The sequence below is a fragment of the Dreissena polymorpha genome, chromosome 9 (genome assembly GCF_020536995.1).
Source record: "Dreissena polymorpha isolate Duluth1 chromosome 9, UMN_Dpol_1.0, whole genome shotgun sequence".
In the NCBI taxonomy this organism is placed as follows: domain Eukaryota; kingdom Metazoa; phylum Mollusca; class Bivalvia; order Myida; family Dreissenidae; genus Dreissena; species Dreissena polymorpha.
Window position 1 is genome coordinate 10,836,920 of NC_068363.1, and position 17,393 is coordinate 10,854,312.

Genomic DNA, 17,393 nt, shown 5'->3' on the forward strand with positions numbered 1-17,393 from the left:
AGATACAAATGCATGCCAAATATCAAGTTGCTATCTTCAATATTGCAAAAGTTATGGCCAATGTTAAAGTTTGACGCAAACCAACAAACAGACAGGGCAAATACAATATGTCCCCCAGTATAGACTGGGGGACATAAAAATGCCATAAAAGCAGATTATGTTGTCACTGATAAGCCTGTGCAAACTTCACAGGCTAATATGGCAAGATCCTATACGCATCTGCATTAAGCCTGATTTTCCCACAGCATGCCTCGTATATTTTACCAATCAATTGCCAATATGCTATGCAAGTACAACTGACAAACTAAAAATTCAAAAAAAGTCAAGGCCCAGTCACAGATCTAACCACAAATTACACATTAAGACTGAATTTTAACTTTACAACAAATAAACATTTGTAGCCAATAGGTTCAATGGTTATGTTTAAGAAACCCATGATTACTGAAATAAACTTATTATAGATGTTGAAACTGTACATTAATACATCAAGAAAACTTCTTCATACATTAATTATCCTTAATTTAAATTGTAATGCCATATTTTATTAAACACTATTCCAACTATGAGTAAGCATGCATTTGGAATTTCTAGAACTGTGAGACCCTGAGATCTTATATAAAGAAATAAATGGCACGATGGTCTTATTAAGTCGTAATTTTTATGAGAACAATTTTCCATACCTGTAGAACGGAAAGGGCCCCATTCTTGCCGTACCCTGATGTGGTGACCAGTTCAAGATCAGGGTCAACTGTGCCGTTAAACTCCTCTGACAGGAATGCTGGCTCCCCCATCACAGTCATGCCACAGGGAGCAATGTTCCAGATGTTGTCACACACCTGGGAACCAGATATATGGCAAAAATTATTACAACATTTTGCATTTTAAAGTAAATGCTGAATTCTGATTGGATAATCTATCCATTATGTAAGGTTTTATTATATGTTTTATGTATACCATAATTATCTGCTTTCTGTTATGAGAAGCTGGGTTAGGACAAGTAACATAATTTGTACCTGTCCTTTTACCAAGTATTTTTACAAAAACTTGGTAATCATGGTTAAGAGAATAGATGTCATATTTGTGACTGGGAAGTCCCCAAATTAATCACCACTCAAGAAGTATTCTCAAATGTTTGTAAAGACATCAGGGCTTACCAGGAAACATTCATGAAAGAATTTCCATAATCTCAAAGTGTTCAATAAAATTGAGGTGAAATAAATTGGTTTTTCAATAAACTAAACATAGACATTTCACGTACCTCAAACACATATGAGGTGATGGTGGTGCCCGATGGGTTCTCACTGGCCCCATATACCTCCAACTCATCCAAGTTCTCCACCAGCAAAACATCTGACGCTGGAACCAGATTAAGTATAAATATATGAACAACTGCAACCAGTTAATCAAGTATAAATACATGAACAACTGCAACCAGATTATCAAGGATAAATATATGAAATCCTGCAACCAGATAATCAAGTGTAAATAGATAATCAACTGCAACCATATAATAAACTGTAAATAGATGAACAACTGCAACCAGATAATCAAGTGTAAATAGATGAACAACTGCAACCATATAAGAAAGTATAAATACATGAAAAACTGCAACCAGATAATCAAGTGTAAATAGATGATAAACTGCAACCAGATAATCAAGTTTAAATAGATGATCAACTGCAACCAGATTATCCAGTTTAAATATAAGATCAACTGCAACCAGATAATCAAGTTTAAATAGATGATCAACTGCAACCAGATAATCAAGTTTAACTAGATGATCAACTCCAACCAGATAATCAAGTTTAAATAGATGATCAACTCCAACCAGATAATCCAGTTTAAATATATGATCAACTCCAACCAGATAATCAAGTTTAAATAAATAATCAACTGCAACCAGATAATCAAGTTTAAATAGATGATCAACTGCAACCAGATTAATCAAGTATAAATACATGATCAGCTGAAACCAAATTATCAAATATAAATATATGAACAACCGCAACCAGATTATCAAGTATAAATACGTGAACAACTGAAACCAGATTATCAAGTATAAATATATGAACAACTGCAACCATATAATCAAGTGTAAAGACATGATCAACTGCAACCAAATGATAAGTATAAATACATGAACAACTGCAACCAGATTATCAAGTACAAATACATGAACAACTGCAACCAAATAATCAAGTAGAAAATATATGAACAACTGCAACCAGATTATCAAGTGCAAATACATGAAGAACTCCAACCAGATAATCAACTGTACACATGTAAATAGATGATCAACTCTAACCAGATAATAAAGTGTAAATAGATGATCAACTGCAACCAGATAATCAAGTATAAATCCATGAACAACTGAAACCAGATTATCAAGTATAAATATGTGAACAACTGCAACCAGATAATCAAGTGTAAAAAGATGATCAACCGCAACCAGATTATCAACTGTTAATAGGTGAACAACTACAAACAGATAATCAAGTGTAAATAGATGAACAACTGCAACCAGATAATGAGGTATAAATACATGAACAACTGCAACCAGATAATCAAGTGTAAATAGATGATAAACTGCAACCAGATTATCAAGTTTAAATAGATAATCAACTGCAACCAGATTATCCAGTTTAATTATATGATCAACTGCAACCAAATAATAAAATTTAAATAGATGATCAACTGCAACACCAGATAATACAGTTTAAATATATGATCAAATCCAACCAGATAATCAATTTTAAAGATGATCAACTGCAACCAGATAATCAAGTTTAAATAGATGATCAACTGCAACCAGATAATACAGTTTAAATATATGATCAAATCCAACCAGATAATCAAGTGTAAATAGATGATAAACTGCAACCAGATAATCAAGTTTAAATAGATGATCAACTGCAACCAGATTATCCAGTTTAAATATTTGATCAACTCCAACCAGATAATCCAGTTTAAATATATGATCAATTCCAACCAGATAATCAAGTTTAAACAAGACTATTGCCAAGCAATTAAAGTCCCCTACCAGCTCCACCATTGTCAGAAATTCCACCATTGTCAGAATATATTTTTTATTTGTTGCCATAGCAACCAGATTTTTTGACATAGGAACAAAATGAAATGACATGCATAATGTCCATATTGCCATCTATCCATGTTCCAAGTTTCATGAAAAATATTAAGAACTTTTAAAGTAATCGCAGGATCCAGAAAACCACCATTTCAGCAGTATTTCTAGTCTATTTGATGCCATAGCAACCAGAATTTTTGACGTAGGAACCAAATGAAATGACGTGCATAATGTCCATATTGCCATCTACCCGTGTTCCAAATTTCATGAAAAAATGTTAAAAACTTTTAAAGTTTTTGCAGGATCCAAAAAACCACCATTTTCAGCAGTATTTTTAGTCTATTTGTTGCCATAGCAACCAGAATTTTAGACATCTATCCATGTTTCAAGTTTGATGGAAAAATATTAAGAACTTTTAAAGACATCCCAGGATCCAGAAAAGTGTGTCGGACGGACAGACGGAGCACAAACCATAGGTTCCCTCCCGTGAAACCAGTAGGGGACTAATAAATGATCAACTGCAAACAGATAATCAAGTTTAAATAGAAGATAAACTGCAACCAAATAATCAAGTATAAATACATGATCAACTGAAACCAGATTATCAAGTATAATTATATGAACAACTGAAACCAAATAATCAAGTATAAATACATGAGCCACGCTTAAAAAACTGACTAATTGCTTGTGCCTTATGTGGACTGCACAGGTTTATCTGGGACAACAATTTCTGCTTTTATGTAATTTTTTGTTTGAAGGACAAGTCCTAAAAGAAACTCGCGTCTAGGTGGAAAGTGTTGTCCCTGATTATCTGAGGCAGTACTTTTATGCACTTGAATAAGTTACATATTCTCAAGATAACAAAAGATTTGAGGTTATTTTAAATGACAATCCATACCATGGATACATGTATACTCATTTAAATTGGTACCTTTAGTTCAAACTCAGAACAAGAGCACCGCCTTGTGGGTGCAGAGCGCTCATCTATTTTCTTTTTAAAGGTGAAGGGACTCTCATTTTCAATCACAAAGGAGGGAGGGGTGGAGTGAAGAGGGGTGTATAGTGCGGGGGTGTGGACATTTATTACATTATTTTCCAAAAATGCAAAAAAAAATTGAAAAACATGGGGGTGGTTTTTTAACCGTTTACAAAAAAATGAAATTTGGCGGGGGGGGGGGGGGGGGGGTATAGTGTGAGGGTGTGGTGGTCATTTGTGAGATGATCTTAAAAAAAAAAAAAAAAAAAAAAAAAAAAAATTAGGGGGGGGGGGGGGGGGGGGGGGAATTCGGGTGGGGGGAGGGGGGGGGTGGAATTCTTGGGTGCGAAGGATGACTGTATTTGGTATTTCAAACATTAAATAATAAAAATAAATATTTGTTTTTTAACCGTTTCAAAAAAAAATAATAAAATAATATGGGGGGGGTGGGGTGGGGGGGGGGGGTATAGTGTGAGGGTGTGGTGGTCATTTGTGAGATGATAGGAGGGAGATTCGAGGGGGGGGATGGGGGGGGGGAAGGCACGGGGGATGGTTTGGGTGGAGTCTATTGTGGTATGTCAGGTAAGATTAGCTTTGTCAAAGTATCAATCAAATCTAATCATAAATAGTTATGGCAATTTTAGCAATTTAAGCATAATTTAATAATTTGACCTTGAAAGTCAAGGTCATTCAAAGGTCAAGGTAAAATTCAACTTGCCAGGTACAGTAACCTCATGATAGCATGAAAGTATTTGAAGTTTGAAAGCAATAGCCTTGATAGTTAAGAAGTAAAGTGGATCGAAACACAAAATTTAACCATACATTCAAAGTTACTAAGTCAAAAAAGGGCCATAATTCCGTAAAAATGACAACCAGAGTTATGCAACTTGTCCTTTTACTGTACCCTTATGATAGTTTGCGAGTGTTCCAAGTATGAAAGCAATATCTATGATACTTTAGGGGTAAAGTTGACCAAAACACAAAACTTAACCAAATTTTCAATTTTCTAAGTATAAAGGGCCCATAATTCTGTCCAAATGCCAGTCAGAGTTACATAACTTTGCCTGCACAGTCCCCTTATGATAGTTAATAAGTGTTGCAAGTATGAAAGCAATAGCTTTGATACTGTAGGAATAAAGCGGACCTAAACACAAAACTTAACCAAATTTTCAATGTTCTAAGTATAAAAAGGGCCCATAATTCTGTCAAAATGCCAGTCAGAGTTACATTACTTTGCCTGCACAGTCCCCTTATGATAGTTAGTAAGTGTTGCAAGTATGAAAGCAATAGCTTTGATACTTACGGAATAAAATGGACCTAAACACAAAACTTAACCAAAATTTTCAATTTTCTAAGTATAAAAAGGGCACATAATTCTGTAAAAATGCACGCCAGAGTTATCTAACTTTGCCTGCCCAGTCCCCTCATGATAGTAAGTAAGTTAACCAAGTTTGAATGCAATAGCATTGATACTTTCTGAGAAAAGTGGACCTAAACGCAAAACTTAACCAAAATTTTCAATTTTCTAAGTATAAAAAGGGCACATAATTCTGTCAAATTGCACGCCAGAGTTATCTAACTTTGTCTGCCCAGTCCTCTCATGATAGTAAGTAAGTGTACCAAGTTTGAATGCAATAGCATTGATACTTTCTGAGAAAAGTGGACCTAAACGCAAAACTTAACCGGACGCCGACGCCGACGCAGACGCCAAGGTGATGACAATAGCTCAGAATTTTTTTTCAAAAAATAGATGAGCTAAAAACCAGTGTTTAACGGAGTTCCAAACAACAACTATTACTTTCAGCCTCTAATAAAGTGCATATAAACAATTGACCATAAGTATATTGAAAGGTTGACAGCTCTGGCAGACATATCAATTGATGCAACTGTTTCAGCCAAAAGTAACATATGTGATGATTATCTGAGGCTTTGGATTTAATGATATTTCTCCTCTGAGACATGTCACACAGTGTACCATGATCTTTTACATGTGAATTAACATGTACAGTACATGAATAAACAACAGACAACAAGACATGTGACATAAATGTCTTAAAACTATTATGAGATTTAAATAAGTATAAAATAATTCAGAACTTAACGCAGCAAATAATGAGAAATGAAGTCTTCAACAAATTTGAGACACATCATGCTAAAATTGGTCTTAGAACATATGCTACCAGGGTAGCTCCAGACCATCCAGGGCACTTGAACAGTCTGGTCAGTAGCAACCATGTCTGCATTAAAATCAGGCAGGGTTCATGGTCTCATTAACAGACACTATAACTCCTCATCAGTGTATAATGGATGCACAGGCATATCTGGAGCTACAATGTTCAGATATGTCCTAAGGTCCTTATCAGCATGACGGTGCTCATATTATATTGCAGGAAGAATATCAGGGATTGCACACTATGCTAATGATATAGTAAAGCAGTCATAGTTTAGTCCTCTATACAAAACATACCCATATCAGTTGGCCCTTCAGTTTTCTTTTTCTTTGTTGGTGGTTCTGTCTGATAACATATAAGGTAAAATAATTAAAGCAAAGTGAATTGCTAAGATTAACTAATCCAAAAAATCTAGGTCTGAGCAAGCAGGCTAAAAAGAGATCAAATAAGTTTTAATTCTTATACAAAATCACTCTTTAAACTTGAGGATTGGGAAAAGTCAGTAGTACTTAGCTTTAGACAACTTAAGTTTTATGCAGTAACTAAGTTTTTTACCATGTAACCTATTATGTTTAATCTCTATGCTTAAGTATTACAATCATTTGAATATTATACATAGATATGGATTGAAATAATAAGAGTCATTAAATAAGTTTACCCTATTTAATTTATGATAATAAGTTAAGGTAGATTATAATTACATATGATGATGATTATTTTATTGTAAAATATCAATTTATTAAATATATAAAGCACACATTTAACATAGGATTAAGATACAATATGTAAGTGTTTAACGTCATTTCATTTTTGGCGAATTTTTACATTTTTTTGGCGCCATTTTATATAACGCCATTTATGACGTCATCATGTACAACGTCATTTGACGTTTAAAAACATTTTTCTTTGTTATTTAAATTGTGCAGTCAAAAGACGTAAAAATGTAGTTAACATATAATTTCCAATGTTTTGATAAAGGCATTATGCCGAAACGTCAATTAAAGGAGTATAATCAGAGTATTACAAAGTGTTTGTAATAAGTGTGACATGGTCAAAGTTTATTATAACAGCAGATAAGCCAATTATAGTCTTGTGACCTATGATAACAATATTTAGTTCACAAAAGAAAAGTCAACAACTTTTAATCAAAATGATTAACAAATATAATGCAAAACTTAAATAACCAATAATACGAACGGGTTTGTCTTTATCTTTGGCCTCCTTTTCCACGGTTTGAGCCTTCTCTGTATATTTGAGAAGCAGAGAGTTGCCTAGGCGAGATCCCAGAAACAGGTATCCCTCCTCACACAGGCACATCTGAGGAAAAAGAAATAGTCTTCAGAAGCCTAAAGCCAACAAGTTACGAAAAGAAAGAATCTTGAATAGCCTATACCCAACCAGTCATACAAAGACAAACCTAAATAGCCTATATATAGCCAATCAGTGACCTTTATTACGGGGGGTAATTAAAAAGCACCATACCTAAGTTTCTTTCAAATTATCCTGTTCTTCCATTAAAATTATTTTAGCACTCAACACAGACAGTCACTAAAAGCCAGTAAATTTATCAGAGTTTTTTCCATTCTCAAATATGGTCATTTTACTGAGTCATCCCCTTTTTGTTTCAAGTCAAGCTGTTCCCATTCAATGATCTCAAAATGATCTTATTCTTACATACAACCACTCATGAAAAGAGTGTATACTAATACTTCCATGAAATAATTCCATTATAAAGGATTCCTTCAAAAGCATTTATATATATATAGACTAAGACCTGTCAGCCATATGCAACATATATGAGGTAATTATAAGTAAGAAACAAAAGTCAGACATTTCAATATATGTTACAGACAAACAAAACAAATATCAAACTTGTTTAAAACGACTTCTGATAATATTAACTTTTTATATCAGTACAAAGTGAACAATAATATTTCTCAACTCTAATAAAACATGCTAAGTGACATAGCATAAACAAGCAACAATCTTTTGCTACATTATGAAGTAAAAATAAGGATTAGTTTTTTTGCTGCCCTTACACAGGTAGTGAGGACACTGGCAGCAGACTTGTCAAAGTTGAAGCCTCTCACACTTCTCATTCCGTCCACTATCAAGGTCAGCACATACCTGAAACCATGGCAACAATATACAACATTATCCCTTTTCCGCTCAAAGCAAAGGAAAAATGGCTATATGCAAATAGCATAAAACCAGAACAGCCTGCAAGTAACTCGCAGTATTTTAAGGTTTTATGCTGTTTGGTGCTCATCAGTCTTATGGGTTTGGAAATAAAGCTTTCCAAAATTGAATCTATTAAGACAAGTGCTAAACTTAATAAGATGTTTTAAGTGACTACAAATGGGTCAAAATGTGTATCTGAGTGGTTAAGTAATATCAGATTGGCACTAAAGTAATATCAGATTGGCACTTAAGTAATATCATATTGGCACTAACGTAATATCAGATTGGCACTTAAGTAATATCATATTGGCACTTAAGTAATATCATATTGGCACTAACGTAATATCAGATTGGCACTTAAGTAATATCATATTGGCACTTATGTAATATCATATTGGCATTAACGAAATATCATATTTGCACTTAAGTAATATCAGATTTGCACTAAAGTAATATCAGATTGCCACTAAATTAATATCAGATTGTAACTAAAGTAATATCAGATTGGCACTTAAGTAATATCATATTGGCACTAATGTAATATCAGATTTGCACTTAAGTAATATCAGATTTGCACTTAAGTAATATCAGATTGGCACTTAAGTAATATCAGATTGGCACTTAAGTAATATCAGATTGGCACTCAAGTAATATCAGATTGGCACTTAAGTAATATCAGATTGGCACTAACGTAATATCAGATTGGCACTTAAGTAATATCATATTGGCACTCAAGTAATATCAGATTGGCACTTAAGTAATATCAGATTGGCACTTAAGTAATATCAGATTGGCACTAACGTAATATCAGATTGGCACTTAAGTAATATCAGATTGGCACTCAAGTAATATCAGATTGGCACTTAAGTAATATCAGATTGGCACTTAAGTAATATCAGATTGGCACTTCTGTAATATCATATTGGCACTAAAGTAACATCAGATTTGCACTTAAGTAATATCAGATTGGCACTTAAATAATATCAGATTGGCACTTAAGTAATATCATATTGGCACTAAAGTAACATCAGATTTGCACTTTAGTAATATCAGATTGGCACTAAAGTAAGATCAGATTGCCACTTAAGTAATATCAGATTGGCACTAAAGTAAAAGGATTGGCACTTTAAATTTGAACACAATCTGTCATGAGGTTAGAATTTTCTCTGAAGAAAAATAAACAGTCTATAATGTTTTATATACAATCGTTTTATATACAATGTATTTATGTCCCTGAAAACTCTTGAAGAACTATTAACCTTTTTATCATTAAGGAAAATTAGAATAAGCTATTTGATTCATAAAAACATATTAAACATATGAACAGAATGAAAGCTAATGAAATAGTTTTGAATTGAATAGAAATCTTAACAAATAAATAAAATATAGAAAATCAGTTGCTGATCTTTTCATAAATTATTTATAAGACAGAACGAGCAGTAATGGTCCAACATAACATACAGTTCTCCGCCTTTCAACGAGACTACCAGCTTGTCAGAAGATATAAATGTTGATTGTGAACAGTCCAGCGTGATCCGTACACCATCCTGAACCTCTGAAAAAATACATGTTAGAAATTTAGCCGTGCTCTTGGAAAACAGGGCTTAATGCATTGGCGTAAAGTGACGTCCTAGATCAGACAGTGAAGCCAGCACTGCAGACTGCACAGGCTACTCTGGGACTATCAGACAGTGAAGCCAGCACTGCAGACTGCACAGGCTACTCTGGGACTATCAGACAGTGAAGCCAGCACTGCAGACTGCACAGGCTACTCTGGGACTATCAGACAGTGAAGCCAGCACTGAAGACTGCACAGGCTACTCTGGGACTATCAGACAGTGAAGCCAGCACTGCAGACTGCACAGGCTACTCTGGGACTATCAGACAGTGAAGCCAGCACTGCAGACTGCACAGGCTACTCTGGGACTATCAGACAGTGAAGCCAGCACTGCAGACTGCATAGGCTACTCTGGGACTATCAGACAGTGAAGCCAGCACTGCAGACTGCACAGGCTACTCTTGGACAACACTTTTTGCACATGCATTAAACCCTGTTTTCCCAATGCAAGGCTAAAATGTAAACAAGAGCACAGCTTAACAGGTGCTACGCTCGGCAGCGGGTGCAGTTTTGAACGGGACTATTGCCAAGCAATATATGTCCCCTACCGGCTCCACCATTCTCAGAATTTTTTATTTGTTTTTAAAATATTTGTTGCCATAGCAACCAGAACTTTTGATGTAGGAACAAAATGAATTGACGTGCATAATGTCCATTTTGCCATCTATCCATGTTTCAAGTTTCATGAAAAAATATGAAGGACTTTTAAAGTTATCGCAGGTTCCACAAAAGTGTGATGGCCTCACTGAAACGCAGAATGCAAACCATAAGTCCCCTCCGGTGAAACCGGTAGGACAATAAATGAAAGCTTGTCAGAATTTTTTTCTTTTAGTAGTCACAGTGACCTTGACCTTTGACCTAGTGACCCCAAAATGGGTGTGGTGTGTAGAACTTATCAAGGTGCATCTACATATGAAGTTTCAAAGTTGTAGGTGGAAGCACTTTGATTTTAGAGCCAACGTTTAGGTTTAAGCACGACAACGGCAGACGTCGGACGAGCTGGCTATGACAATACCTCGGGTTTTCTCCGAAAACAGCCGAGCTAAAAATGAGTCGATCCTACCATGCATATTTTGTAGATTTGTATGAACATGGAAGTATGTGTGAACAAAAGTGCACTAAACAGAAATAGTAATGTTTTATGGTAAAAGATTTGAGAAATAAAGGTTTACTTGACTACAATTGATTTGAAATGATTTGTTTAGCATTTTTGTATCCAAATCAATTCTAACAATTTAGAGCGAATGGTATCTTGATAATATATAGTCATATTAAAAATCCCTTAAAAGGTGAATCTCATACAAAAATATCTTACAAATATCATAAGTGAAGAAAACAAGATTAACAGAGAAATTGAGAGCAGCAAATGTTAACCAAGTGTATTTATTAACTGTAAACCTTGAATTTTTCATTTAAATAAAGTCTATTCTTTAAACAAATCCTTTTTCCGTTCAGAAGCAATATGAAAATTGCTGTATGCAACCAGCATAAAACCAGAACAGCCTGTGAGTAACTAGCAGTCTGTTTTGGTTTTATGCTGTTTGCTGCTTATCAGTATCTTATATAGGCTTGCAAACTTGAATCTAGTAAGAAAGAACTTTGATTATAAACACATCAAAAATCATATCAAAGTGGTTAAGGGTTGAAACATACAACACACAATATGCTTACTCAGGGGAAAGACACTGCGTGTTGAGGACATGCTGTTGAGGGAGACACCGTAGGGTGGCACGCTCTGGTTCAGGTACAGCAACGAGTTTACAGCAAACACCAGCACCCCACCTTAAATATAAGTCTTGCTGTGGGAAAACATGGCATAATGCCTGTGCAGTCCACACAGGAACAACACTTTCCCCCGATACTGGATTTTCACTGAGAACGATCTGCTTTAAATGAATATTCCATAAAAGCATAAAGTGTCTTCCCTGATTAGCCTGTGTGGACTGCACGGGCTAATCTGGGATGACACTTTACGCATTTGCATTAACCCTTTCCCACTCAGAAACAAAGTGAAAACGGCTCTGTGCAACTCGCAGTCTGTTCAAGTTTGTTTCTTAATTAAATTAAACTTTCTAAGGAACTGCAAAATACGTATCTAAGTGGTAAAGGGTTAAGCCCAGTTTTCCCACAAAGGGGAACATACAGAGATTAAATTAGAAAACTATACAGTCATCATACAGCTGTAGTTGTAGACAGTTAGATCCATCTAACAATTAATTCCTAACTTATTTATGTATACCTGAAAAAGAATATATCAGTGCCTTTATACCATCAAATATGGAGCACATGATTGTTATCTTGAGATTTAAATACATAATTAAACAGTCTGGATAATATCACAAAACAACAACACAGTTACATAATTGGAAACTGCTGTACTCCTTCAAATCTAATTGTTGTTGGTTTAAAAAGTATTATTAATTAATTTGTTCCAGCAAAAACAATAAAAAAACATCAGTTTTTGTTTAAATTATAACAAAATTATAACAAAAGGGACAAAATTGTCACAAAACCAGGTTTTCAATTTGAAAATCTATTTTTAGTTGTGGCGACCTTAACCTTGGAGATATTGACGTAATTCTTTTGCGTGACACACCGTCCAATGATGGTGATTAAATGCACCAAATGAATTTGAAATCTCACAATGAATGACATAGTTATGGCCCAGAAAAGCTCATTTATGCCATTTTTTACCTTTGAACTCAAAGTGTGACCTTGACCTTGGAGATATTGACGTAATTATTTCGCGCGACACACCGTCTAATGATGGTGAACAAATGTGCCAAATTGTTTTAAAATGTGACAATGAACGACAAAGTTCTGGCCCGGACAAGCTTGTTCCGCCCGCCTGCCAGCCCGCCGACATTCGCAAATATAATAACCATTTTTTTCCTTCGGAAAACCTGGATAAAAATGCGGTTTTAACTACTACCCATAATACTTTATAAGTCCTTTAATGACTACAATTGGATGATATAAAAAGTATATATTCTTGATTTTTGCAAAAAAATAACTCATGTATGCCTGATCAGTGACATACATCAGCCCCCTAAACTTGCCCTATTAAATCCAAGTTTTTATTACTGCTAGGTTTGGGCACAGGCTGACAGTAAAATACATCCGCTCCTAAATTTGTCCTTTTAAAGCCCAGTGTTTATTACCGATAGGTTTGGACACAGGCTGACAGTGGAATACATCTGCCTCAAAACTGACCCAATTAAATCACTGTGTTACCTTCTGATAGGTTTGGGCACAGGCTGACACTTAAAAACATCAGTCTCAAAAGTGACCTTACTAAATCATTCTGTTACCTACCGATAGGTTTGGGCACAGGCTGACAGTGAAATACATCAGTCTCAAAAGTGACCTTACTAAATCATTGTGTTACCTACCTTAGGTTTGAGCACAGGCTGACAGTGAAATACATCAGTCTCAAAAGTGACCTTACTAAATCATTGTGTTACCTACCAATAAGTTTGGGCACAGGCTGAGCGTGGAATACATCAGCCTCAAAACTGACCCAATTAAATGACTGTGTTACCTACCGATAGGTTTGGGCACAGGCTGACAGTGGAATATATCAGCCTCAAAACTGACCCAATTTGTGTTACCTACCAATAGGTTTGGGCACAGGCTTAGCGTGGAATACATCAGCCTCAAAACTGACCCAATTAAATCACTGTGTTACCTACCAATAGGTTTGAGCACAGGCTGACAGTGGAATACATCAGCCTCAAAACTGACCCAATTAAATCACTGTGTTACCTACCGATAGGTTTGGGCACAGGCTGACAGTGGAATATATCAGCCTCAAAACTGACCCAATTAAATCACTGTGTTACCTACAAATAGGTTTGGGCACAGGCTGACAGTGGAATACATCAGCCTCAAAACTGACCTAATTAAATGACTGTGTTACCTACCGATAGGTTTGGGCACAGGCTGACAGTGGAATATATCTGCCTCAAAACTGACCCAATTTGTGTTACCTACCAATAGGTTTGAGCACAGGCTGACAGTGGAATACATCAGCCTCAAAACTGACCCAATTAAATCACTGTGTTACCTACCGATAGGTTTGGACACAGGCTGACAGTGGAATAAATCAGCCTTAAAACTGACCCAATTAAATGACTGTGTTACCTACTGATAGGTTTGGGCACAGGCTGACAGTGGAATACATCAGCCTCAAAACTGACCCAATTAAATGACTGTGTTACCTACCGATAGGTTAGGACACAGGCTGACAGTGGAATACATCAGCCTCAAAACTGACCCAATTAAATCACTGTGTTACCTACCGATAGGTTTGGGCACAGGCTGACAGTGGAATACATCAATCTCAAAAGTGAACTTACTAAATCACTGTGTTACCTACCCATAGGTTTGGGCACAGGCTGACAGTGAAATACATCAGCCTCAAAACTGACCCAATTTAATGGCTGTGTTACCTACCGATAGGTTTGGGTACAGGCTGACAATGGAGGCAGTCAAATGGAAGGTGAGACAGAGACCAGATGATGGGGTGCACCTTCTCAGGTATGTTCAGCGATATGGCAACGATGCTACAGGTGTCTGAGCGCACCGCAACACGCCTGCAATAGTAAGATAGAGTCAGTGATGGTCAACAAACATTTAACAGACCCTCTGACCCATGGAGAGATATATGTCTTCAATTTGTTGGGAATAATGAACACTAAAAAACTAATACTAAAATACTCATTTTGTTTTATTGGAATAATTAATTTTAATTTTGGAATAATTAACACTAAAATAATAACACAAATATAGTCATTTTGTTTCATTTTCTAACCATGCCTACTCTACACATATTTATTTTCTGGATTTGAATTCGTATAAAACACATGTTCTGAGTTGTTTCTATATTTAATATCACTTAAAACAGTTTATTCCTGTAAACAGGTAAAAATTACTGTAAACGGGTACAACATGTGCTCAATAATACAAATTTATTAGTATCTTTATGATCTAATTTGCATATTTATGCCAATACATTGCATGCACACAAAAATCAATTTAATCTTAACCCTTTCCCACTCAGAAACTCAGAAGTGGAAATGGCTATATGCAAAGTAACTCGCAGTCTGTTCAGGTTTTATGCTAGTTGCTGATCATCAGTATCTAAGAGTTGGGAATAAAGCCTTTAAAATTTGAATCTAGTAAGAAAGGTCTTGAATTCAATTTAGCTTTCTGAGGGACTACAAAATAACGTATCAAAGTGGTAAAGGCTTAAGACTGTTTGCATTCTTTTTTCTTTCCTGCTTACCCAGCCCATGTGGGGTACGGCTCATAGAGGATGAACACTGTGGGCTCGTAGTATCCATGCAGGAACTGGAAATCCAGGATATTGATGATCTTCTCATCAAAGCTGCGCATGTCGATGATGTACGAATTCTGTATGGGATACCTGGAAAAAACATTCACACATGTCTGACTGAATGGCTTCATTTGGAATGATATGTAACCAAACAAAGCAAAAAGTGGTAATCACAAACAAGGGCAGATAATTTAGGAATACATTTACCAGATTTATCTTCTTGTTGAAATGAATAACCCTTTTGAGAGTATCTATTTGCATAATCCTTGAAAGTTTTTGAGAAATGATTAATATCTTAGGGATTAGGACATTGTGCTATAAGGAACCTAGTTGTCTACCTGAAAGTTCTCCCGCTATACAAATTATACCTAGTCTTGGTTTCCTGCTCATCATACCTAGTCTTGGTTCCCTGCTCGTCCCCATCCATGATTCCCTCAACGTCTTCACTGTACACATCCTTCCTAAAAGGCAGCACCACCAGCTTGGTCCCGTAGATCAGCATGGCCGCACACCGACCATCGGGATCCACACGTACTGTGGGGATACCTGTGGGATCGCTGAAGTCCTGGAAATGGCGTAGCACAAACAACATAAAAGGTGTCGAGACATGTTAGAATAATAATACAATTAAGTTCTAAACAAACAATGTGTTGTGTGTTGTCTGATTTTGTTGATGACATTTACAATTTAATTTTTTTTTATTTTAAATATCAGAATTTTCAATTTTTCAATAAATTGCCCCTGTTTCAACAAAATTATTTTGTAATGGCATATTCTGGTAGTATTTTCCAATTAAAAGAATATATAAATTGGAAATTTTTGTAAAACAGTGCAATTTGCACTTTGAGCATCACTATATAGCCCCATGAGTAACAAGCATATCTAACCTTGAATTTGGTTTCTTCAAAATGATGCAGCGAGGTTGTCTGTAGGTCATGCATTCCTGGATCATATTCCACCACTGACAACTGCAAACCAAAGGAAATGAGCAATATAAGTAGGATCGATCTATGGAAAGAATGTGCCGTCTGCTTAATGACACAAGTTTTCTCACGTTTTTGGAATATACCAGTGAAATAAAAATACATTTACAACATTTACAATATAATTAAATACACTGTAACTCACATATAACACATATGACAGGGTCCAAGCCACAAGACAGCATTATAAACGGATTGACGTTATAAGTTCTGAGTTCATTTATTTAGAAATTATTGCCGTTGCATTGTAATTCGCCGTATCGATAATTGTGTAAATACGGCTTGTCTGTTGTGGATATATATCTGATAATCCAATATTATTATGTAAATAAAAAAATTATTCTGGCAATTTATGACGATAAATTTGTTAAAGAATTTCATAAACACAAACATAAGCCATTTTTCAGAAGTGTAGTGTACAGTGCATTATGGGACAGCGGTTTCATTATTTACTGCTCAGATCCAATTATAACAACAAATAAACGAGTGAGTTTAAATTTAGATTGAGTGAGTTTAAATTTAGATTGAATGCAATGCGATATAAAGAAATGCTTTATTGCGGCATAAAAAAATATGTTGTTCCAAGAGACTTACTGAAAATCGTGCGAAAATGAAAGTGAATTTCTGTTAATAATAAATCTGCGCTTTGATGAAACTAATCGTCTTGATTACATCTTTAATTTCTGTTTGCCAGATACTCTTTTGTTTGCATCTAAGCAGACAATATTAAATTTCATGTTGTCTACAAATAACAGTGCAGTGAAGCATCTCTCGTAAAACTTGTCAAACTGTCAATGATTCAAAATATGGATAGTGCATACATAGTAACAGCAAAAAGACCTGAAACACTGATAAACACCTGCTTCTTTTCACACCTTTATTTGCATCAATCAATAGATAATCACACTTAAACTGTCAAATGCCCCGGTAATGGTTAATCTCTATTTGATAATACTAGTAACTCAATGTTACAATTGAGTGCGTTATACTAGATTTACAGTGTATTTAGAACATGGAAAAAATCACACACAAAGGTTAATG

At 35.3% G+C, this 17,393-nt stretch overlaps 1 protein-coding gene across 10 annotated transcripts in view; it reads right to left on the reverse strand.

The window, feature by feature from the left end:
• Positions 1-17,393, reverse strand: part of LOC127844928 (cleavage and polyadenylation specificity factor subunit 1-like) — a 61,572-nt gene that overhangs the window by 36,268 nt on the left and 7,911 nt on the right. For 3 of the 10 annotated variants that reach the window (XR_008032974.1, XM_052375481.1, XM_052375480.1), the window contains exons 4-14: positions 16,257-16,337; positions 15,765-15,934; positions 15,319-15,459; positions 14,487-14,626; positions 11,703-11,813; positions 9,875-9,968; positions 8,272-8,359; positions 7,430-7,549; positions 6,529-6,577; positions 1,259-1,356; positions 681-836 (exon numbers count right to left, since the gene is read on the reverse strand). Coding sequence is in view for 9 of the 10 variants with exons in the window: in XM_052375481.1 (XP_052231441.1) it covers positions 681-836; positions 1,259-1,356; positions 6,529-6,577; positions 7,430-7,549; positions 8,272-8,359; positions 9,875-9,968; positions 11,703-11,813; positions 14,487-14,626; positions 15,319-15,459; positions 15,765-15,934; positions 16,257-16,337 (1,248 nt within the window). In the remaining variant the exon portion in view is untranslated. Of the gene's footprint in view, positions 1-680; positions 837-1,258; positions 1,357-6,528; positions 6,578-7,429; positions 7,550-8,271; positions 8,360-9,874; positions 9,969-11,702; positions 11,814-13,192; positions 13,199-13,346; positions 13,354-13,576; positions 13,584-13,800; positions 13,808-13,954; positions 13,962-14,101; positions 14,108-14,332; positions 14,340-14,486; positions 14,627-15,318; positions 15,460-15,764; positions 15,935-16,256; positions 16,338-17,393 lie in introns of those variants that run through there. The other 7 variants (XM_052375486.1, XM_052375489.1, XM_052375485.1 and 4 more) reach the window with 7 other exon arrangements.